A 24540-nucleotide genomic window follows, 5' to 3' on the forward strand; every position below is an offset into this window, starting at 1 on the left:
TGCTAAAGCAATACAAGCATTAGGGCTGCTCAGAGCTTGCCTCTGTAGGAGTGAAGCAAGGCTAGGGTGTTGCTGCCTTTCTCCCATGCCAGCAATTTACAACCCCACGTAGCTACCTCCTCTGCTTGTTTATTGAGCTAAACTCAGCACTGGGAATGAACAGACACTGAACTAACCACACATTTAGGCCATAATATCCATAATGGGTAGAATCTGACTGAGTGAAGCAGGAGTGCCATGCAGATTTATTTGCATTAGCAGTAAGTTGCAAGTGGCACATATGTCTAAACGGGTGGAAAGCCTGTTACATACATACTGCAGAAAGTACCCAAACATTCCATGTCCTTCACACAAAGATTAATGTGCCCACCTCGGTGTCAGCACGTGTGGTCTGGCATGTAATTGTCCATTGCTCAACCAACCAGCTCTTTACGAACAGCTAATGCCAGCTGTGCCTATGGTGGTCCTGCCTCTTCTCCACACCGCTGATATTTTTAAGCTCCATCTTTTCGGGAGCGAACCGATAAACACCGAGACGCCAGCCCTGCTCCTCACCGGAGCTGTACTGTACCCATGAGCTGTGGAAGGTCAGCCCTTCCCACTGATGGGCAACGGGCTCGTTTCTTTCCAGCCGAGGGCAGGGATCGATGTGTTAAATAAGATATGAAAAAGCGCTTTTTCAGGGAGGGGGCACCAGCTCAGGCTCCCCCCTACAGAGGGCTGCCTGGGTCTGCGGGACCCAGGCACAGCGCCGCATGGATGCCCTGTGGGGCCGGGCGGCAGCGGCTCGACAGCGCGGCAGGGGCGGGGAGAGCAGGGAAGGAGGGGAAAGGAAAGGAAATCCCCAGGATCCCCCGTCCCCCGCGCGGGGAGACACCGCGTTACTCACCGGGACCCTCCCCCCGTGCCGCGGCCGCGTCAGCCCGGCGGCAGCGCCGCTCCCCGCATAGCCCGGCCGCGCCGCCTCCGTCAGGCTGAAGACGGATGGAGGGGTCCGGGCTGCTTCTGCTGGGGCTCCGCACGGCTCCGGGCAGCGGGGACGGCTGCGGGACGGCGGCGTGAAGCGGCCCCGGGTGCCCCCGCCCCGAGCGGCACCGCGGGGCTGCCCGCCGGGACGCACCATGCGGGAGCTGGCGATCGAGATCGGCATCCGTGCCCTGCTCTTCGGGGTCTTCGTGTGAGTACCAGCGGGAGGTGGGGGGGAGGGAGCGGCGGCTCCAGCCGGACTGGTACCGGTGGGACCCTCGGAGGATGCCTCAACTTTCGGCACCCGAGCTCTTCCTCGCACCCGGATCGCCGGGCAGGGGAAGTGCGGATGGGGACGCGGGGTTGGTCGGTCCACGGAGGTTAATGGCTCCGTATCCCTAACGGAGAAACCCTGCCGGCAGCTGCTCCTTCGGGTGCTATGAGGAGGGAGGAGATGCCGCCGTTCGGGTGCGGGAATCTTTCCCCGGGGGAGTCATTGTGGGAGCAGGGGGGAGCACTCCCCGACCTTAGATTTTGCAGGAGACTTGCGGGCAATTTTCGTCGGAGAAGCTGGTGTTTGTGGGAGAAGTGTGCAAAAAGCATCCAACCGAAAGGGCACCCCAAGCCTGCTGCTCCTTTCATTTGGACCGGGTTAGTTTTGTGCTGCACGGTCTCATTTGCTAAGGCTGTTGGTGCTCCTCGGCAGCGGGAGCCCGCAGTGAGCCGGGGCAGGCACCCTCCATGCTGCGAGCAGGGGAGTATCTGGGACTAAACGGGAGATGCATTGGATCTCAGCTGGGTTTGAGAAGCATATCCGTACCCTGGTATGTGGGAAGAAAAGTCAAGGGAATCTGGTTGCTGAAAGACGTGCAGCTGTTGCTGCGCCAACACTTTCTGTTTGCCTTTTTTAGGAGAAAGCAGCTATGTATTTATTGTTCTGCTCTGTGTATTTCAGGCAGGCTTCCTCTTTCTTTTCAGGGCTGTACCTGTTTCTTCTTTCTGGCAGTTTATGGTTGAACAATGAAAAGTTCCGCTCTTCCTATAAGTTTGTTTTTCAGTTACTTAATGCTTGAGTAACCTCAATCTTTGTGATCTCTCAGACGTATCGCAAAAACCAGATCAGGTTCTGCTCCCGCTTGATTGTCTGCTCACCGATAGATGCTGTTGGTCACAGGTGCAGGCAGTAATAGTGTAGGGCTTCCATTAGCTGTGACACTGACTTACAGCCGGTGATATTGGAATGCTTTGGTGTGATTCCTTTCTGAGCCTCTTATGGTTGAGTAACTTGCCTAGTTTACTGGTGGTTGAGTTTTTCCTCAGTGCTCATCTCGCTTGAATACTGACCCAAGTCTTTAGATTTGTAACATGTTTGGTAAGTGTAAGCCTCTTCATTTTGGGATAAACGTTGATACAACAACCTGTAAAGTACAAAGTACATTTCATACCTTTCAGTTCAGTTGCATCTTACTTTGGAAATAGACCTGTTCCTCTCAACAGAACTCTTCCTTTGGATATATGAAATTGCAGGGTGAGCAAAGACCTCAGAATCTGATGCTGCATCAGAACCTTGCTCTTTATGATAAACTCATGTATAATTAATCACTTACACCATCTAGTAAGAGAGGTCTTGGTGTGGGTTATTACCATGCTATGTAAATAATGACCCATTATAAGCAGTAATTTCTTGGTTATGCTTGTCTTATCTCTTAATTTTCTCTCCGAATAATTCTGTAATTATCACTGTTCTTCATGCTGTGGTTCAAAAATCAACAGGGAGGAAAAGCTTTTGGTGTGGTCACCATGATAGCAAATACCTCTGCAAGCACTTTTCATGTTTTCACATAACTCAGCTCCTGCCTTTTTGGAATTCTGGGGAGTAATTATGACATTGCAATAAGTCATTTAAAGAATTAATTGCCACCTAAAAGTGCCGAACACTGTAGTATGCTAAATTCAGGTTGGGATTTAGTTTCAGGAAGGATTGCACTTCATTTGCCTCTAAAGGTTGCAAGAATACAATCTCTAGGTAGACTAAAAGAATAGCTTTCATATTCAGATAATCTTAACATCAATCTTTTGCTATTGAAATAGTATTCAACATTTCTCTCAGTTTTTCTAAAGAGGCAGTAACTCATATTTTGAAACTTTTATGTTAGAGAGGTTTAAATAGTGTCTTTTCTGTGGTTTTGTGGGCACCCAGGGCAAGGATTTCTATGCAGTGTTAACTGACATATCTTTTCAATAATGAACAATTGCTGTTGAATTTGGAAGCCCTGGGACTAGAATCCAGGCAGCAGCAATGTAAGCTCTATACCTCTGTTGCAGAACCTATTTCTAGGAGTAAAAAGGCTGTAAAGTTCCCACCTCCCTTGGAAAGGAATGTTATTATCAGCAATGTGTTGGGGTTAGATGTAAGATCATCTCTGTTGTGAATGACAGCTGAGATGTAGGTGTTTGTCCACCAGGAGCTGGACTGAAAAGGTGTTGATGACTTTGGGTCACAACTAACCTTTGTAGTGTTAAAAGTTTGACCTTGAAGATAATGAATCCAGAGATATTTGCCAATCCTGAACCATCTGTGCCTCCCAGATGTCTTTTTAGCTTTGACTTACTGATTAATATAACTCAGAGTAATATACTGGCATATTTTGTACCATAAAATGCAAAAGTAAAAACGTGCATATCCCTTGTAGTTTTCCTTGGTGCTAAATGCCATTTCATAAAAATGGAGGTGTACGAACTTATATTGATGATTGCTGAAATTAAAGGTATTGCCACTTTGAATGTATTTTACCTCAAAAACAGCCATATCGTCTATACTTAAGAATGGCAACCATTTTTTTCCCCTCCAGTTGCTATAACTATCAACTTTAGTCATTCCACCAAAAGCAAAAATCTACAATTATTATTTAAGATCTCTTCTATCATGCATATGTACACCATTATAAGTAACATACATTTTCGATGGTTGATCATTGGTTTGGATGAATTCAACAGACATTCAGGGAGGATAATGATAACAACTGACTCTAGATGTTCTAGATGATGTGTTCTTAATAATTGCTAAGTGTTTACTTCCCAATTAAAGACCAGTTTAGCTATTGAAGTTCAGCAAGTCAAGCTTCTGTGCATTTACAGGCATCTGTGCTGAAGGGCACTTTAGCTTTCAGGATATAGTAGCATTGAAGGAGGAATTAGTCAGGAGAGATTTATTAGAAGAACTACAGCTGCCCCTGAAAGTCAGAAGCAGGAGATTAAAAAAACCCCAAACCACCAAATAACAGCCAGAAGATAATTGCAACAGGTTGCCCTCAAAACCACACTTAATGCAGGCTTTAGTGGGAAGATAAATAGATATTCTTTGAGTACTTCAGCATAATAGCTCTCAAGGCACAAGTTACAAACAGTAAAGAAGATAAAGATGTTTCTGTTTTGCTCCTACAGTTTTCCCCATGTCATTAACATTAACAAATTCCTTTTTAGTTATCAAAATATAGAGCCTTACACCTTTTGACTGTGCTGAAGTGATCCTAATGAGGGTAGGTTTGCTGCCCACTAGGCAAAGAATATTCTCATGCTATAATTTGACCATTACAGTCTTACTACATTGTCAAATATATTTTTGTTTGCTTAGATTTTTATTTATTAAGAAATATCTGTGAGTACAGAACTGTTTTTTTTAAAGTGAAGTTTTTCATGTAAGGTCTCAGAAGTAGAAATGGTCTATTATTTAATAAGCCAACTGTGGGCATGTTCTTTGATTATAGGAAAAAAATCAAACACTATTTTGAAGAATGATTGAATTAAGGTCTTACATCTGTGTTTTACTCATTTTATACTTTTTCCTATGACCTGGAGCATCCTAAGATGCCCAGTTAATGCTAAAATATGTTAAACAAGGCCAGTCTTTCATCTGGTCCACGTGGACAGTGGTATTTGTCACTGAATGCCTGATGAAAGCAAATTGCTTCAGGTGACTTGGGTTTACACAGTTAAGACAATTCTTTTGTGAGCAAGTCTGGTATTTTTACACAGGAGTGATGCCCTTAAAATAGTGTTCTTCATCTGTCCTAGAAACAATTTGTTGAGTGGTAGCTCTGAGTGAGCCTGTTATTACCAATAGGTATGTTTTAGTTTCTTACCTTAAACAGAACATATATTTTGTTATCTCCTACAAGGAAAACATTATCATCTGTTTCAGAAGTTTTGGAAGACCACATCATTTGCTTGGTAGGAAAACAGAAGAATTTGCATGTGTTGTCTATTTAGCCCAATGACTTGTCAAGAGCCTATCATTGATGTTTCTAGAGCTGTCTTAATGGATCAAAAAGACAGTCTTTCAACGATCACTTCAGCAAACCTGGAGTTCTTCAGTGAGTGTGATGTGATTCAAATGTAAATGTCATTCAGGGTAATTGGCAGAGTCTCATTAGCAGCCTCCTTTGAGAATAAATGTTTATCTGCAGGCTAGCGTAGGTATATATTACACATGTGTGAGCGCACAATATTGCCTAATGCTTGCATCTTGTGTGTGCCCTATTCAGACTCTGCTTTAAGTGACTAAAAGCTGAATCTGTGCATATTTGGTTTCTAACAAGTTTACAACGTTGAGACTTTAATCGAGTTATGAATATGCATGAAATGACTTAGCGTGGAAAGCTCTTTCAAGTAGTCATGGGTGGTGATCTTCTGGATATCCTGCATATGCTGCCTTCATAAATGCTAGTATAAATTATAGTCTTGTTAACACAGACAGACACTCAATTAGCTGAGGAATTTCCACAATGCTGCTTTACTTTTCTCACAGTTTGCACGTGTCTTTTCTCTGTTACATCTGTTGGATTTTGGAGGATAGGCTGAGCTGAGAGCCATGAGCAGTCAGAGATATGTAAGTAATATAAGCAAAACGGTACTGAGAAGAAATCACCAGTCTGAGACACTAGGATTTATTTCTCATGCTGACAAAGATGCTGCCAAATGACACAAATCAGTTGGACCAAGATTTCAAAGCACCTTTAAAGCCTGGGGTCTCTAGCTGAATGTCTCAAAGCCAAGCAGGTATTTGGCTACATGAGCTTCTTAATCTTTTTGTGTCCTTCATTCTCGATTCGAGTATCCCAGAATTCTGACTTTCTGGAAGTGATTTTTTGGCTTCTGATCTTAAAAGCCTCAGACTTCATTTCTGTGCACCCTAATTTCTCATGAAGAAAGGGAGACCAATCCTTGTTTTTCTCACACGTTGTTCATTGATAAATTCTTTGTTGTGAGGTATGTGGACAGTAGCCAAACTCATTCAGTATGCTTGGAGATTTTTCAGTTAGTTTCACAAATAGTAATGTTAATAGGAAGTGAGAACATCAACATGTTTGCTTACTAACCTGTTTAAAAATAAGTACTGGATTGCAAACCATAGTTTAGATGGTACTGAGAGAAAGATTTAGTTTGGTGGCCCAGGTTGAAGTCTAGTTCACTCAGTTGGGTTAATGAGCAGCTAAAGGAAAGACCTGCTATAAAAAAAACATAGTCTTTCTGGTGCTTAGGATCTGAGAACATATATCAAAGGTTGCCTATTGAGCTCCACTGGCAAGCAACAGATTTGTTCTAGTGCTCAGCAGAGTCTGTTTTACCTCTGAAGTGGTGGGCGAATTAGAATGCCATGGAGCTTCTGTAATACACTGAATGTAGCTGATAGATCACAAAGTAACCCAAATTTTAACTTTGCTTATTTCTGTGTCTTTGAAAGGTTACTGTGAAAGCAAAAGGCCATAAATACCTGTTATACCTAGTGTGATACAAAGCCCATGTGTCTATCCTAATATCTATGAAATATTACCAAGCTAACAAAGACACTTGGTATTGCATTGGGTTTGTGTGGCAAAGTTTCAGTAGCAGGGGGTCTACAGGGGTGTCTTCTGTGAGAAGCTGTTAGAAGCTTCCCCCATGTCCAATGGAACCAGTGTCAGTGGGCTCCAAGATAGATACACCACCAAGGCTAAGCCCATCAGGTGTGGTGGTGGCATCTCTGGGATAAGGTGTTTAAGAATGGGGTAAAGTTGTTGCCCAACAGCAACTTCAGCCAGAGATAAGAGTGAGAATGTGTGAAAGAAACAGCTTTGAAGACCATAAGCACAGTGAAGGAGAAGGGAGGAGGTGCTCCAGGTGCCAGAGCAGAGGTTCCCCTGCTTCCTGTGGTGCAGACCATGGTGAGGTTTGTTGTGCTTCTGCAGCACATGGAGATCCACAGTGGAGCAAATATCCACCTGCATCCCATGGAGAACCCTATGTCAGAGGAAGGGGATGCATGAAGGAAGCTGTGATCCTGTGGGAAGCCTGTGCTGGAGCAGGTTCCTGGCAGGACCTGTGACCCTGTGGAGAGAGGAGCCCATTAATGCTGCAGTGGATTTGCTGGCAGGAACTGTGACTCACAATGGATCTGTCTGTTCCTATAGGACTGCAGTCCATGGAAGGGACCCATGCTGCAGCAGTTCATGAAGAACTGCAGCTTGTGCGAAGGGCTCACATTTGAGAAGTCCATGGACACTGTCTGCTGTGGGAAGGATCCCACAGTGCAAAGAGTGTGAGGAGTCCTCCTCTGAGGAGGAAGGAGCATCACATCGTGTGATGAACTGACTGTAGCTCCCATTCCTCATCCCCTTGCACCACTTGTGGGGAGGAGGTAGAGAATTTGGGAGTGAAGTTGAGCCCAGGAAGAAGGGATGGGTGGGTGAAATGGTTTAAGATTTGATGTTCTTTTCCATGACCCTCTTCTGCTTTGATTGCTAATAAACTAAACTGATTTCCCCAAGTCAAATCTGTTTTGCCTGTGACTGTAATTGGCGAGTGATCTCTCTCTGTCCTTATCTCAACCCATGAGCCTTTTTTTACGTTTTCTTTCCCCTGTCCAGTTGAGGAGCAGAGTGACAGAGTAGCTTTGGTGAGCACCTGGAGTCCAGCCAGGGTCAATCCACCACGGGTGCTCAGCATTTCACTGAGCTGAAGCTTCTGCCTCCATTGTGTTGTTATTTATTGAAGCTAGAATAGGATTTCACTGACTCTGATAATGGCTGGTCAGGAGAAAGTGTTCCTGTCTCTTTGTGCAGGCTTTGGTGTGTGCAGAAGACAAACTGCCTTTTACAGACTGTTGTATCAGTACTTTTAGATTGTGGAACTAAGTTTATTTCATTTGTCTTTGCCAAGTCACAGATGGGAAAAAAAGGGGATTTAATGGCAGAGATTCTAAATGTCCTCTTAATAGGATTAGATTAACAGTTGATGTTCATGGCTAAACTCAGGGCTGAATACATACTAAAAAAGGATGTTGTTGTAAATGCCAAAGCATCTGCTCCAGCCTTTTTGAGGAGTAAATGGTGACTTTGTGTCTCTTCTTGTTGAATCCTATTTACTCAGTGACTTTGGCACTTTTGTATTTCCTTGCTCCCAGCTCTGATTGCGGATGTTTTATAGTGAGGATGCTACTAAGAGTGATAGGGTTTCTGTGAGGGAAATTTCTCTTTTAAAAACATGATTTTGATCTAAGCCCAGTCAAGCTGTGGCACAACTGCATTGCTCAGGGCAAAGATGTCAATAAAAAGCACAGTCCAATTGCTGACAATGCACTCATACCTGGCACAGTAAAGGGAGATCTTTATGGTCTCGTAATCTGTTGGAGACTGAAAAGTGAGTGCTTGGAAATACTTGACAGAATTATTGACACTAAGAGTGGATTAAGGATATCACTTAGTGCATTTTGTAACTTGTTTCTGTAGTAAGCACTGTACAGATACTGAACAGAGGATGCTTGAGTGCTGCATCTATATTGGCAAGGATTAGTGGACAAAAAGAGAAAGCTAAAGACAGTACGTATGTCCCTAGTTAAAGTATTAGTTGTGATCCACTAAGGAACATCAGGGGCTTACACTTGAACGATTAAGGAAAGCTTCAGTGGTTTCTGAATCAGGATAACTGCTTTACAGACAATCCAATTAGATTGTCTTTGTTGAAGAGAAAAGTTATCAGATGTGGCGCATCAGCATACCTTTTCATACCTGCATGGCTTTTCCTTGCCTTGTAAATGGTAAATCTGTGATCATTGGACCACAAGTTGTTGCTGTGTAAGAATATCTGTGACTGATCTATATGATTCTGCAGAAAATGAGATTAAGAATGTTTCTTTATTGTAAATGCGATTACTACAGTCACTGTGTATTGTATTTATTTCTCTGCTTTACAAAACACTCTTAAGCATGCACTATCCAAATAGCTAAATGTTTTTATTTAAATACCACTGAATTTTAACTAAAATTGCTCAAGATAAAATGCAGTAAATGGGAATTGTTTTACTGTAGGCTGGAGTAACGGGTTTACAAGGGGTGGTGTAATAACAAGTGGCTGAGTAAGATTACTTATGCAGATGAATTTCAGAGAATTGGGTGAGGGAGTGAGGAAGGTGGCAACAGGGGTATAGAAACACCTTTTCTGAGAACAGATAGAAATAACTGAGCTTTTTAATTGAGAAATCTGAGGAAACATGGCAGTAATTTTCACATGTAAGCATCTGCCATAAAGATGTATGCAGAAGGCAAACTGCTCTTCCTGCCCTTTGGGAATGGTATAGAAAGGAAAGGTTTTTAAGTGTGTAACAAGGGAAATTTAGGCTGAATGTGGGGATTATAAGGACTCTGAGTGCTGTGATAGATTGCCAGAGGCATATTGCCTGAGGCAGGTTCTCCTCCAATGGTAATTGTAAAAAGCAAGTTACACTGTAGTATCTTGGGAGTATTTTACATAAAGTTTTGCTTTGCTGCATGGCTGCCAGGAGACAGACAAGGTGGCCCTGTAAGCTGGCATGAGTCACTTTAGTGGATTTAGTCCATTTAGTAGTTTATGCTGCCTGGGAGCGTCCTAGTGTGTGTAGGAAAGTTGAAAGACGTTAAAGCAAAATCTCCTGTATGAGATTTTTGGCTCCTGTTGATGGGCAGGAAGGAAAACTGTTACCTGGAGAACACTTTAACAAAGGCTGGGCAGAAGGTGACAGTCCCTTTTGGCTGGAGGGCAGCACCACACCAGATACCACGTTCTAAGTATTCTGCACTGATGAGGTTGTGGGGAAAATGAAATCCTATATTAGGTGAAATGTTTCACTCTGCAATCTTGTGGTTCAGCATCTTACTGTATTTTGAGTGAAAAGTCTTACTACTACTTTAGAATCTATAATGAAGATGTAAATGTCAGCTCAGAAATCTTTCAACTCTGAAGGTTTTGTGGCACCCTGCCAGTGTTGTGAAGCCACACAAATCACAAACAGAAGAGATTAACGTTTAGCATAAAGTGTTATATTTTCATTAGCTGCCAATTTTCACTAATGGGAGAACAGATCTAATAGCCTGAACTGCACTCTCATAGCCTGCAGAGAGGCCATTAATAACTTCATTCATCTAGTGCCCAAGGTGCTTTACTATTGATGTTGGACTTCAGTCAGTGCTACAAAATGCTAAGAGTGATGTTCCTATTCTTCATTACTATATCTTTATATCTTTTTTTTTCTTAAACATTATTAATGCTCTGGAATGTGTAGTTATTCATACAAGTGGTTTTGGACTGAGTGATTTTAATATAGTTGGATGTCATTGTGAATATCATTAGGCAGGTCTCTTTTTTTCCCCAGAGTGTAATGAAGTCATTGCATACAGCAACTGTGAAGGAAAAACTGGAACAAAACAACTTGTAAATCTGTATTACATTTAGTAAATAACTTGGCCAGAAAAGTGCCTCTTTATTAATCACAAAGTGTTTTACTTAAAAAAGTACTCTGAGAATGTGTTTTGTCACTTAGCTCTAGTTGTGGACAATTTGATATTACTTAGTCCTCACATTTATTCAGCCTATACCCCTTAGATATATAACATTATGTGACAATAAGCTTTTCTGCCATACAGGTCCTCTTTCAAAGTCATGCCTCTGCCTACCCATCATATATTTAAGGGGAACAGTGGTGCATAGCGAATGGGATACGAATCATAAACATTCATGTAGTACACGTATTATAGAGGAAAAATAACTTGGCAGCAAATTATCAAGATGTGTTCATATTATTAAAACTCAGGTTCTAGTGAAAAGCTGAGTGAGAAAGAAACAATCTTGTGCAGAAGTGGTAGGTTTTGATATGAGGCTTTTGATGGGACTGGGGGCAGTGGGTGGCGAAGATGAGATCCTTCAGCCTGGAGGAATGTGTTAGTGTGTTTTAGAGATTGCTTCTGAATAAGTTGCTAGGGCTAAATTGTCACTTCTTAAAAGAGCTGTTGCAGAGGGAGAGGAGTGAGTAGCATTGAAGTAACAGTGAGCTACAAAGGAACTTTTGGAGAAGGAGTGAGCGATGGAGGGACTGAAATAACTGAGAAGGAAAGCTTTGGTCACTAGGAGAAACTTGGCATTTTTGTGAGTTTAACTCCTGACTTGCATTTCAGGTCCAAGCCTACAGTCAATAGGAGTGTGGCAGATATGTACAGAAACAGAAGAAACTATCAGGCTGCTCAGCTCTGCCAAATTGCTGTGAAGCTAGGATTGTTGTCCAGGGAACTGTTGAGCTGTTCGGATGAAAACAGTTTCAGATGTAATAAAAATAAGCATTAAAAAGCATCACAAGCAAAATTTTGATGGTCTGTAGTGTGCTTTGGTTCATTATTCAGGTGTGTGCTTAGGTGATTTAAGCCTGTAATAGGAATTCTCTTTCTTACATAAGATTCATGTACAACTGCAGTTTTGTAACTTCTAAAGGCTCCAGCAATGTTCATATACTGATCCTTTCATTTCTCCTTTCTCTTCAGACACAGACACATTAACATGGCTTTTGTGAAATAGTTTACAACACAGGGTCTATTTCATAGAAGTAGAGCACAGAGGTAATAATACCATAAATCATACTTTCTATTAACTAAAAAGAGATCATGCAATGAAAACGGTAGCCAATAGTTTCCCTTTTGTTGGCATGTGTTATTTCTGTAAGACTACAACTGTTAATTATCTCTGTAGTAGTGCAGCTGTACTGCATTGCCTGCAGTATTGTACATTGACAGGACAAGTAGCAGCTCAGACCTGCTTGTCTTGTGCTTGAAGTGTACCTCTGCTCCTCCTGGTCACAAGAGCTTAACTGCTTTTACAGCTGCTAAATGCCAAAACAAAAATGGTTTTGTCTCATTATGGTTTATTTTATATCCTGCTGACCAGAAAGTAAAAGATGCAAAGATCACTTTCAATATTAGGTCAAATAAAAGGGAAAAAAAATGTAAACCAAGCCAAAATATGTCAATTTGACTCATTTTGCAGTGGTTGTCTTGTTTCAATATACTCACTCATGTCTCCTGCTCATCTGTTCAAAGCTGCAATGTAGCTTGACCAACTCTTCCCTCTTTCTTCCTTTCATTTTGCTCATTTCCAAGTACTCCCATTTTGTAATGAAGAAATGATGGTGAAAATGTATCTAAGCTAGTTAAGTATAATAATGACTGGGTGCTCATTTTTATTCCTATTGAGTGGGAGTTTTCTAGATTCAACCACTTCATAGTGGCAATAATGATACTCAGCGATATTTAGTGCTACTTGCATTCAAAGTGCTCAGCCCATGAGCAAGGAGAATATATGAACTGGAAGGTTTTGTATTAGGTGTGCAAGAACAAGAGGCTGGTGATGTTAATTGCTTGTTCTTGTGCTGTTCATGCATGTTCTGATAATCCTTTCCCTTTCCTCTTAGGTTTAGTGCAACTCAAATAATGTCAAAGGAAGGAAATTGTTTACCCAGAGAGAGTTCAAATGCCAGGGATTGAGAAAGCAGCAGAGGTATAATTTAGGTACTAAGGAAACTAACATTAGGTTCAGAACTCCTGGCTATCCTCTCATTTTCAGCACTGAAAAGATTGGTGGTTCACTATTTCATATTGGGAATTCTAAGAGCATTTGAATATCATTTATATATTATTTCATAAGATGCAGGATTTATTTTCAATCTCCTGTTGTGAATCTATACTGTTGTTAGCTCCAGATCTGAGCTTTTAACTGAGCCCAGACTCCCCAGCTGTTGCCTCCTTGCTGATTCATTTAATTCATATTGTATCTTGAATTTGGACCAAACAAGGAAGAGAAAGTTTGAGCAGAGGGGTTGTGTCTGGTTTCAGCCTCTTTCTGTGCATATATGTATATCAGTGTGGGTACATGTGGCTCAAGTCACACGCAGTAGCAGACTTGAGCCTAATCTCAGGCATAGCTGATGAAGCCTCTATAAATACAGCCCCAGATGCTCTATCAGAGAAGGGTACAATGGCTCAATAGCCATTCAGAGACACTAACTGGCACAGGCTTCATCATCCAGTTAGACATGTTCAGGTTGAAGAACCTGTACCACATTGTGGTTGGCTTTGTTACCCCTGGAATAGTACCTTTGCTATCCCAGGAATAGCTCACCTTGACTGGGGTGCAATACTAGCAGAAAGGAGAAGAGTAGGGAGGGTGGCCAGTTGTCTTTGGAAGAGGTTATACCCCCATAGCTGTTAAGTCAATGGTTATGAAGCAAATCTGGGAAACCTGCTAGTAAGACTGAGCTAAAATACTGGAAGGTGTCTTCTTGCAGCACGTCTGGGGAATATGACAGCCATGGTAATGTGTTTATTTTTAAAGCTGCATCAGAATTTATTTTCAATCCCTCTTAATCAAAATGATTTCTCATCTATCTGAAGAGCTGATGTGGGCATATGTGCTAATTGAATGTCACACTGCAATTGCTAGCTAATTTAAAACAATCACAAATATTCACCATTAAGTGATACTGACTCATCTGAAGCCCAGCTACCCTCAAGAACCAGTTCTCTACTTGCCTTCCCCCAGAATATTGTCCTTTGTCCTTATCAGCCCAGGATTTAATTCCATTGACTTTGTGCTCCTCCTTGCATAAAAGTTTACCCACAGACCTAAAAGGGGGAAAGCTGCATACATTCACATTAGAATGTCAAATGTCATCTGGAAGTGTATGAAGGCTTTGGTTTAGCTTCTCAAAACCAAGGAATTTATAAAAAGTGGATCCAACTTGCATTATTCTCAGAGCTGCATTCGGCACTGAACAAGAATGGATTTAAAGAAGCGTTTTGCAACATATTTCTTACCATTTACTTTCTGCCAGTGCTCCTTGTGCCTACAAACAGAAGGTTACTGCAAATGAAGAGAGGCATCCGATCTTCTAATTTCGGAAGCAATACAAACAGGTTCTGAATTATCTTTGTAGGGTGTCCTTGTGAATATTAACTACCCTGTGTTCCTGCAGGACACTCAAACCCAGTAAAGCTCTGCATTAGGATTAGATTGTTCATCAGAAGTTGTAGGTGTATATGCTGCATGGCATCGTATTGGGAAATAAAAGGGTTTAGCTGTTAAAAAGGTAGAGATAATTTGTTGATATAGATAGTTCTGTATCTTAATGTGAATGTAAATTAATTAATTGGTTTTAGCGAATTTATAAGATAGTGGTTATAACATGTTTACATCAAAGCCAATGAAGAACCAATAAACATTAATTTCATGTTACATTCAACTAATATATGCATCTTATGCAATTGGTATCTATTGCAATATAAATTCTATTATATTTTAAACTTAACTCTACTTTTAATTTCCATGGTGAAGCTAAAGCTGTTGCATTCCTACTTGGATTTTTGTCAGAATTCCAGTGCAGTTAATCACCACACTAGGAGTCTTGCTTCGATACTGGTATTGCCACTTCTTGCTGGAAGGAATAATCCCACCTTGCTTCGCAAAACAGTGACAGAAAATATCAAATCTCTTGATACCCAGCGTTGTGCTTTAGCTATAGGGAAAGTTTCTCTACCAAAACTAGAGTTATATTTTTAATTTATGTCAGCTCCTTCCTAGGTGAAATTGCAGTTCATCATTAATAGTTGCTTCTTGGTCATATTTTTTTGTAACCCAATACCTAATTCCTTTCTTGATGGCTGAGGAGTTGTGGATTTCCCAGATTTAGAAATGAAATGGCTCAGATCTCTTTCCTTATGCTAACCTCTATGCGAACACAAAGCTATCTCATCATGCTAATACTCATGGGCAGCAGCATTTCAGAAACTGAACTGCTCCAACTCTGTGGAGACCAGAATGATGGTGATAAACCACAGGCATTGTTTCTTATCTCACCTCGTCGTTATCCTGTCCCCTTCTGTTCTGTTAATTTTGCATTCCAGCCACACACCATTTCAAGCTTTTCATATTTTGCCTGTCTTTGCAGGAGTTCCCAAAACAACTACTAAAAAGTTACGTTTCTTCTTTCCTTAATATTATCTGTGGGGAATAAAGAAGACAAGGTTTTCTCATGGCATGAGAGTAAGTTTTCTGTCCAGGTATATCAAATAACATGACATGAATGCTATTCCCACTGTTAATATGTTCCAGAATAGATAAGTTGATGTTTTAGATTCAAATGTGAGCAGAGGTGAGGTGAATAAGGAGCGTTCAGTGCAATGTATCCAGCTTGTATCAACACAGGGGTCTTTCTGTTTAGCCTAAGTCACTTGTTGGAAACCCATGAAGCAAATCCTGTCTTTCAGAAGATAATTTTCTCTCCACAACTGTTATGCCCTATGATGTGTTCTACTTTATGGCTCTTCATTCAAAATGCTGGCACTGTGAATCTGTTGTGTGAGTACCTCTCACTGAGTTATGTATTGTGTGTATGCTCTGTAACGAGGCCAACCAATACGGGGCCTTACCAACTTCAGCATCACTGATGCTACTCATAGTTACACAGTTTTAGTGTCAGGACAGCTGATTGCACAATTTAACATGGCAGGTACACTATAAAAGCTTTTACTACTAGATTTGGGACCTAGTTTGGGGAATACTCAAGGAAATATCCCTGTAAGTAAGTGCATGGGAGAGTTCCAGCAGCACATCTGCAGATAACCCGTTTCTGTGGGAGAGGCAGCAGTTGGTGTTGCCCACACAGAGTTCTGCAACCAGGGAATGGTGGTCAAAGCCAGGCTTTTCTTCCACAAGAAGAGGTGATTCCACTCCAAATCACCTTCCACTCAGAGGTGATTTGTACTGGTCGTGAACACCTGCTGTCTCTTCATTACTTGCTCCAATGAGGAATTGCAGCCAAAGCTACTTTAGGACCTAATCTGCTTGCAAGCAGCTTAGAAAAGAGGAGGTCATTAGGTATCTGGTACAAAACCCTAACACAATCACAAGTTCATGTTCACTCTCTTCTGATACTTTGCATTGCCATATGTCATTCTCTGTTCTCTTTTAGTTACTGTCACTTGTTACCTGGGACAAACCTAGCCTGCAAGAGACGAGGCAGATGCCCCCTTTCCCCCCAACAAACAAACACTCAAACAAAACCCCCTCTCGTACGTCTCTTAGTTGAAAATCCACTTGTATATCCTTTACTTGATGCTCAAAACAAGGGAGCAGTCTTTAACCTTCCAGTGTGCTAGGAACTCTTCCAACAAAGCAGATATCTAAGTCCCCAAGTTTGCCAGGATCAGAGCCCCTGTGTAATTTCACATTGTTACTCTGAAAGTGAAGCTGTTGGCCAGTGGCAGTCCTTGTAAACACCAGAAAGTGCTTCTAAGGTGAATGCTAGACATGATTTCATTGCTGGCAGCTTCTATCTTGCTGTAACAATACAAAAATACAGTCCTAATGGGACCATCTATCCTATTCCTGTCCTTGTTGCTAGATTGGGAACGTACTTCTCTAACATTTAAAGTTTTCTACCTTACCAACTTTGCCAGTGCAGTACTGCTTATTGCTCTTTCTCTGATGTTAGTGATTTCCAGATGTCATTGCTACTTGATTTCATGCTGCTGAATGCCAGGGAATGGTAGCTATTGTAAGCAGTGTTTGAAACAGTAAGGTGAAGTACCGAACAATACCGAAACAATATAGCTTGTTTATGTGAGCTTAAACCACAGGAACACATGATGGAAGCACAGATCAAAGACTCCATGAGGATATTTACACAATGTTTGATTCATTCACTACCAGTGAATGGTTTAGAAAAATCCCCCATTATTTGTCCATATTATCACAAAGCTTTTACCTTGCTCAGTTTGTGATGTGGTGCTTGTATAGAAACTAGCTCCCATAGCTACATGTCGTTAAATGGAAATGAAGTTAAGGTACCTTGGAAGTGCTTGTGTCCTCAGGAAAGAGCATTTTTTTCAGTGTAATATTGTAGGTAGAATGTTGGAATGTCTAAAGCAATCTCAGGCACGTGGGTACCTGTTCCTCACTGATGTTTTTAAGAGGATTTTAGGGTTGGCATTTCCCTTAGATTGCTTTGAATTTCACCATTAAAGGATCTTGAAGTTAAAGTTTTGTACCTTATTATCTGTTATTAGGCTGAAGTGTTGAAAATCTTGCTTGTTAAAGTGTTGAAAATGCTGCATGAATATGGAACATGCAGAAAAAGTAAGGCTAAAAAGCTAATGCTAAAATTTAATGTAGTAATATGAAGTAAACATCCTAAGTTGCCCACCTGCTACCAGGGGACGTTATATGATGGAGCTTGTATTTTCAGACATAATAGAAAATGTCTAGAAACCAGTTTTCTTTATCCAAGGACTACATTCATTTCCAATAACATCTACTCATTTAAACAAGCTTGTGCTGGCTTATGAATAGTTATAGACTGTACTTTTGGTTAGAACGAAGGAACATAGATCACTAAGTGTCAGGCTGCTTAGAAACCAGTATGTCCTCATGATTGTTTAATAGGGTACAGAGGGAATTGCCTTCAAGGTAGTGAAATGTTGTATTCAGTCGCCCATCAGAGATGCTTCAAAAAAAGAAGAGAATTGTTCTCTTATGAGTCTTGGCATAAAAATTTAATTAGCAGCTGAGCTCTTTCTGAAGATGGAAAAAAAGTGATTTCTTTTTAGATAGTCACTTCCCTTTACCCATTTATTTTGTATTGCTCTATTGTTCATGTAGACAAGATCTGCTGCCTTCTGCATCTATTTTGTTTTCTCTTTCAATAATGATTTTAAAATGATTTTGCCTCTGTGGTGGGTATCCCCCAGATACCAGCCCCATGGAATCTGCTTTCAGTATTTTTGCAGTATGTTTTAGCACATTTGAACACTGTTCTTGAAAGACAGTGAGAACACAAATCATGGGAAGAAAGGGATGAATAGTCTGAATTGATATGCAAATCTGCTGTTATTAAATACAAAAGTAACTATAATAATTTTTAGTTTCATTGATCGATATGTTGAAATGAATAAGTACAAAGACAGTAAGTATGTTCTAATCAGAAAGTCAGTCCTTAATTTAATCAATTACTATTTATGTTATTATAGTTTCATCTCTACATGTGTTATTTTGCTCTTAAAGGAATAAAATCTTATGACTTAGCATGTATTTGTGGTGTCGTATTATGACTTCTGTGAGAACTATACATTTGACTTTAGCTTAATTTCTCAGGTTTAAACAACTATACTTTAATCTTAGTTTTCTTACATTAGAAGGAGACAGGAAACAAAAGAAGAGCCCCAAACCTTTAACTCTGTTGACATTCATAATGTCAAATATCTTTATGTCAAATTATTTAAATCTCTGGTCTAATGTGACACATTTTCCAGAAGTGCGCTGGTGCATTGATACACTGTGATCGTCTTGAAGCAGAAATGTTTGTGTGTTGGTTGGTTTTTGCAGTTAGAAATGCTTCAAGGCCTGGATATGTCAAAGATTGTGTCTGTTCTTCAAGGCATTCCTTAGCATATCCATGAGTCCTAGTTCTTTGAGAACTGCCTCAGAATAGCCAGACCTGCAGATGCCTGAGGGAGTATGTCAGAAAAGATGTGACTGGGTAAAGGACTTGGTTATTGAAACTCAGCTGTCATCTTTCACTTCTTGTGTATGCCCAGACATGCATGTGCTTATCTATTTATTTATGTTCACATTGATGAAGTACATCCTGGCCATAGATCCTACATATCCCTCTGCAACCAATGTTAGGTCTGGACAGTATAGCTATAGACTTTGCTGTTCATCTCTCCCAGATGACATGTGTAGGATGTCATGCCCAGGCCTGTGACTTTACTTGGCCACTGAATCCTTTCAAACAGCAGTTAATTGCTTCTAGCTGCTGTCAATATCTGTAAAGACTGAAAATAGAAATAATACACTTCAGGACCCACAGCACAGTTGAAATTTGGAAACAAAGTTGCTTGCATTGGCCAGAAATCTATTTTTAGATTTAGAAATTTTAGATTTTAGAAAAAAATTATTTTTCTAGTGAAAGAGAAAAATTATAAAATGAATTTTTCATAGATGATGTGTTTTATTTCCTGGAAATGTTCTCTTTGTAAATGTTTCCCTTATTCGTGTTTTGCACAAGCCAATGTTTTTTAAACATAAAAAAATAGATTAAAGTTTTCAACTGGAAAACACTGAAACAGAGTGTTTTGACACTTCTGAAATTCACTTTGCACCTGCTTTGGAGAGCAGGGTCAGACTCTGGTTTCGAAGAAGCTCAGTTTAATAGTAAATATTCTCCTTGCAATACCAGACTCCTTAACTTTCTAGAAGAATCTGGTTGTCCATGCAGGTCAGCAAGGGAAACATAACTATTGGTACAAGGGGTAAGATTGTGTGTGATTGTTTGCTGATTTTGTTGGTTTTGTTAAGGAAGAAGAGGGTGGTTGGGCTCTTCGGAGTTTTGCACCTTCTGTCTAGTGGAAGTCTGAGCTTGTTCCAGGCAAGGGAGTCAGTAGTAGTGTGTGCTGGGGGTGTGGAAAACTGTAGCTGGTGCAGAGATTATACTCTATGGTAAGGAAATGAAGAAGAGCTGATCATTGCTCAGAAGAGGTAAAAATAAAGATTTCTTAAGACCCAGAAGGTTGGATAAGTTTTGTTTGGGAAATCGCTGACCTGGCTAGACTTGAGGACCTGTCTTCACAAAGGGACAGCATATGTATGGCTTGATTTAATTCTACTTTACAAATTGCTTTGACCTTTTTCTATTTACAGAGTCAATTGTAGCTGTTACCTACATAAACCCTCTTTTTTTTGGTGGGGGAGGGGAATTTAAAGTTCTTGGGTTTGGGAAATTTACAGTAAAGACAGATGTGGGCCACTGCACCTCTGTGTTCTGGCTCCGTGGGCTTATTAGGTAAGACCAGTCTGGAGAACGTTGGTCCCTGTGTCTGCTTTCGACAGCCATTCTTTCAGTCCTACTAAACTAGCCCTGAAATGGGTAATGAAATAAAGGCAAAACTTCCCATGAAGGCTGATATGTCTTCAGAGATAAGAAGAGTTCAGGGACAGTGAAGGACTCCAAGGAATAAATGGTGTATGTTTTCAATGAATAGAAGCAATTTATGGAATCCTAAAAAGCTTTTGAAAGTTCTTACTGCAGTCAAAGATCACAGTTATTGCTGCTTCTTTCAGTGCTGGATCAGATACCCAAGCAAATAATTTTCTATATAACAATGTAAGTTCAACCTTATTGTTTTGATCATCTTCCTTTCAAAATAACAATTACAAAAAAGTGGGTGGGTTTGGTTCTTTTGTCCATTGGCTTCATTTCTTGTTTTATTATTGTTTTTTAAGAGAGCTAAATGACAGGAGAATGGAAATTGAAACAGTCAGATTTGATAAAATGAGACGTGTCTGGTAGAGTTAGATTCTTCTTAAGCCTGATAGCCAAGTCAAAATACTGGCAATATGAATGTGTTTCTAAGAGCCCATCCTGTTTTAGGAGTAAGGCTCTTTCAGGGATATCCTCTGAAGTTATCTGTTCTTTCCTTCGGTAGAAGGAATTGTCTGGGCTGCTTCTTTCTCCCTGCTTTGTGATCCTGCAAATACAACTGTCATGCTTCAAAGGCTGGATCTTGACATTTGAAAGACACATTTTGGATCTGATATTTCATATATGGTTTCTTCGGTATAAAACATCTGCTATGTGATTTTTCTAGTCCCACAATATTCTTTGCACACTTCTCCCACCAAAACAAAAAAAGACAATTTATTCTCCACACTAAAGTTTATGGACCTGTCATGAAGTTGAAGAATATGGACTTCTAAAAGGTACATTTATGAAGCAGTGAGATAGGTTAGCAATGTATTATAAGATTTCATGCACGCTATACCATAATTGACCTTGGGGAAGTTTTAAATCAGCAGGACTCTTCTGTGGGTTTTACTTATCATTGTAAATTGGGAAAAAAATTGTATCTTTAATTGTTCTTTTCAGTTTTACAGAATTTTTGGATCCATTCCAGCGGGTTATCCAGCCAGAAGAGATCTGGCTGTATAAAAATCCCTTGGTGCAATCAGACAACATACCTACGCGTCTCATGTTTGTAAGTACTAAAGGTTTATTGGTCATTTGATGGCTGTAAGCTGCGTACAAGTAAGGACAACCAGTAGGAAATCTTTTGGGATAATAGGATGTTTATGTAATTCTGATGGCAATTATTTTCCAAATCAAGGATGTCCAAAGTGGCAAAATGTAGGAAATTGTGGGGAGTTTATAGAAAGAAGAATTGCAGGTGATTGGATTTATGAATATTGATTTTACAGGTTAAGTTTTAAGCTTGTGTTAACTTAGAGGAATGCTAGAGAAATTATTAGAGAAGCTATCCAAATTAGCTGGTTGGGTGACCTGACAAAACCTTGCCATGTTCTTATTAGGTTAAGAGCTTAAATTTTATGTTTTAGGCATAATAGACACTGAGATATTTGACTGTTTCACTCCAGATGCTTTTTTTTCCCATGCAGACAAAACTTTGCCTTAACTTCTGCCAACAAGTGTACTAAATATATCATAGAGATGCTCTGTTGTCACTGTTGTCCTACTCTCCCTATCACAGCTTATGGTGACATGCAAACTGCTTGATTTTGATGGTTTATCGGGTTATCAAATTTTGGGGTTTTGATAAAACCTTCACTAGCAATCATTAACAGTTGTAATAATCTGCATATATAAGAGTGCAGTAAGAGTGGTACAGAGATGCTAAGAAATTGCAGCTGTAGTTCAGGCTATTAAAACATGTAGGTCAGTCTTTGTGAAAGCGTCATCAGTTTGAGGAGGGATGACGAATGAGGTCAAATCCTAGTACCCTTATATGAAATCCTTTCCTGTGTCTTCAGTGAAGCCAGGATTTTACTTTTCAGATTAAGGCTTGAATTCAGGTTAAATGCAAATCAGCTATGTCATTTATCTTCATATTTTTTCTTTTAAAGAGTCAGGCTTTCAGTTACAGAAACTTTTAAATTGAGGAACAACTTGAAGGTGTTTCCTATTTATGAAGTGCCAGTATATCTGAGCTTTGTAAGACACAGGCCGAAGACCTGGTTTTAAGTGCATAACATATTGTTTATATTGCACCAAGGAGAACCTTTACTAAGGAGTTTTTGAGATGGATGAGTGGAAACATAAGTCCTTCCTGAAATAGTATATAGCTGTCTAAAACAAATAAACCCCCCCAAACTCACAAACCCAAACATTAAATTGTTATACTAGGAAAGACTCTTGAGTTTGATTCTGCCATTTTTCTTTATGCTGAGCATTACCTTGCTACCTTGTTTTCTCTGATCTGTATTTATAACTGAAGAGTTCAAGAGATAATAGTGAATCACTGTGCAGGGGATTGCTGCAGTAGTTAAACTATTTTTTAAACCATTTGGGATAATCGTTAGTTCATCCTCTGCTCTCTAGTCAGTAACCACTGAGAAGCACAATTCTGGGATATGTGTAATACATTTCCCTGTTGACCATTTCCCATAGAGCCGGGTTTTGATATACTTCATGATGGTGGAACTTTCAGGCAGCTCTGAGTCAGTAATGTGCATAGTCTGTGTTCTTTTTCTGGTTCAGATCACTAACATCAAGTAGCTCAGTGAACAACTTCTAAATTCAGAAACATAGATAATTTCTAAGTGTTATTTCTTTAATTAAGAAATAAAATCCAACTGTAGCATTGACACGAGCTTTCATTAGGTAAAAAATTTCTTGCCACACCAGTGGTATATTCCCATATTGAAGTGTATGGCTGTGGGTTACCAGAAGACTTTATGAGCTGCTGGATTCTTTTTATATGCTGAGAGATTTGAATCCAAGAGAACTGTTGTGAATATTTCAAGCCCAGATCCAAATTAGACAAAGCTGATTTCTGCATGGGTAGCTGCAAGGACTGAGGAGACCTGAGTCTTGTTCTGTCTCTCTGTGAGTGAATATTCCTTGTCTTGGAAAGTATAAGGTACTGTCGACTTCTCTTGAATGCATGGAAGTATGTGGGAGTCCCTATAACTTTAACATATCTCTGCCTTGCCAGGATGAATAATGAATGAGAGAGATTTTGACCATGTTTCACAAAAGCAAGGCAATTTTGGAATATTTCACTGCTGGAAAAGAAAACATTACTGAGATGCATCTGAAGAGAGTACTGCTCATTACACTGATGCCAAATCTGTTATGGATATGAGCCATACAGAATCTTTCTGCAAAATAAAAAAGAGTCCTTAGCAAGCCAAACTTTCTTTATATGTCCATTTTGCTGCAGAATAAAAGTAAAATAGAATAATATCCACCTTCCAGCTAATGCTTTTGTGGAAGGAACAGCAGTGTACGACAAACACGAATAATTCTTCATCTCTCTCAAAAATCTATATGTTTGCTAAATATGAAGAAATCTGCCAGATTTCTGAGGATTGATTGTAAAATGGTTGGGAATGAGCTGCTACTTGAATTCTGTTCTTAATATTTTCTTCTGCTTCTGCTTGTGCAAAAGAGCCTGTCATCTGGCTACATCTTCTTCAACAATAGCATGCAGATATCTTTCTTCTTTTCTTTCCTGGTGGCAATCCTTACTTTTTAGAATGACACTAATAATTCAAGGTTTTTCTTTAAACTTTTCTTTTATTTCACTCTTTGTCGCTGAAAGCAGAAGTTAAACTGTTGCTGAGGATGGAGAGAAGTGAATGTTTCTGGAGCAGTAACATGAGACTGGCATCCTAACTTAAATAACTCAGACTATAGACAGAAGGGAGTTTTAAGTGTAAATTATGCATCTTTGTTACAGAAAACCTGGTGCCTGCTTTTCTGAATGAAAAAAGGGGAGCAGACTCCAGACTGTTTTAATTTGCATGGCTCAGTGAGTTAAATAACAATTTGCAGATGTAGGTGAGTGGAATCTGGTCCATGATGCACTACTAAAATAACAAATACAGTGCATTTGCACATTGTTGCCTATTCAGATATTCTAAAAGCATAAACTGAGGACTGGGTTTAATCTCTGTTATAAAAAGAAGAGAGTTTCATGTGTTTTGTCATAACCTGTTTGTTCTGTCTAGCTCTTATTTCAGTGGGACTGTTTATGAAGTAAAGCACTGTTCAGCCTCAGTAGAGATAGCATAATCTTACTTAAGCCCTGGCACCCTTTGTGCCATGTACAGCTTAATTTTCTCCTTGTTCAATGGCCCATTTTCACTTCAAGAGAATAAATGTTTTCAAATGATTTTGAATGCTTGATTTGTTTTTGAAGAAATATGTTTGTGAAGAGGTTTATAGAT

The 24540-nt window shown here is 40.1% G+C and overlaps 1 protein-coding gene across 1 annotated transcript in view; it reads left to right on the plus strand.

The window, feature by feature from the left end:
- The first annotated feature begins 957 nt into the window (after positions 1 to 957).
- The window catches only part of PLPP4 (phospholipid phosphatase 4), a 59473-nt gene continuing 35890 nt past the window's right edge, over positions 958 to 24540 (plus strand). Inside the window, exons 1-2 of the mRNA XM_034062697.1 lie at positions 958 to 1177; positions 21221 to 21329. Of these exons, the coding sequence (XP_033918588.1) occupies positions 1122 to 1177; positions 21221 to 21329 (165 nt within the window). The 5' untranslated portion in view covers positions 958 to 1121. The remainder of the gene's footprint in view (positions 1178 to 21220; positions 21330 to 24540) is intronic.

The sequence above is a fragment of the Melopsittacus undulatus genome, chromosome 4 (assembly GCF_012275295.1).
Source record: "Melopsittacus undulatus isolate bMelUnd1 chromosome 4, bMelUnd1.mat.Z, whole genome shotgun sequence".
Taxonomy (NCBI): Eukaryota; Metazoa; Chordata; class Aves; order Psittaciformes; family Psittaculidae; genus Melopsittacus; species Melopsittacus undulatus.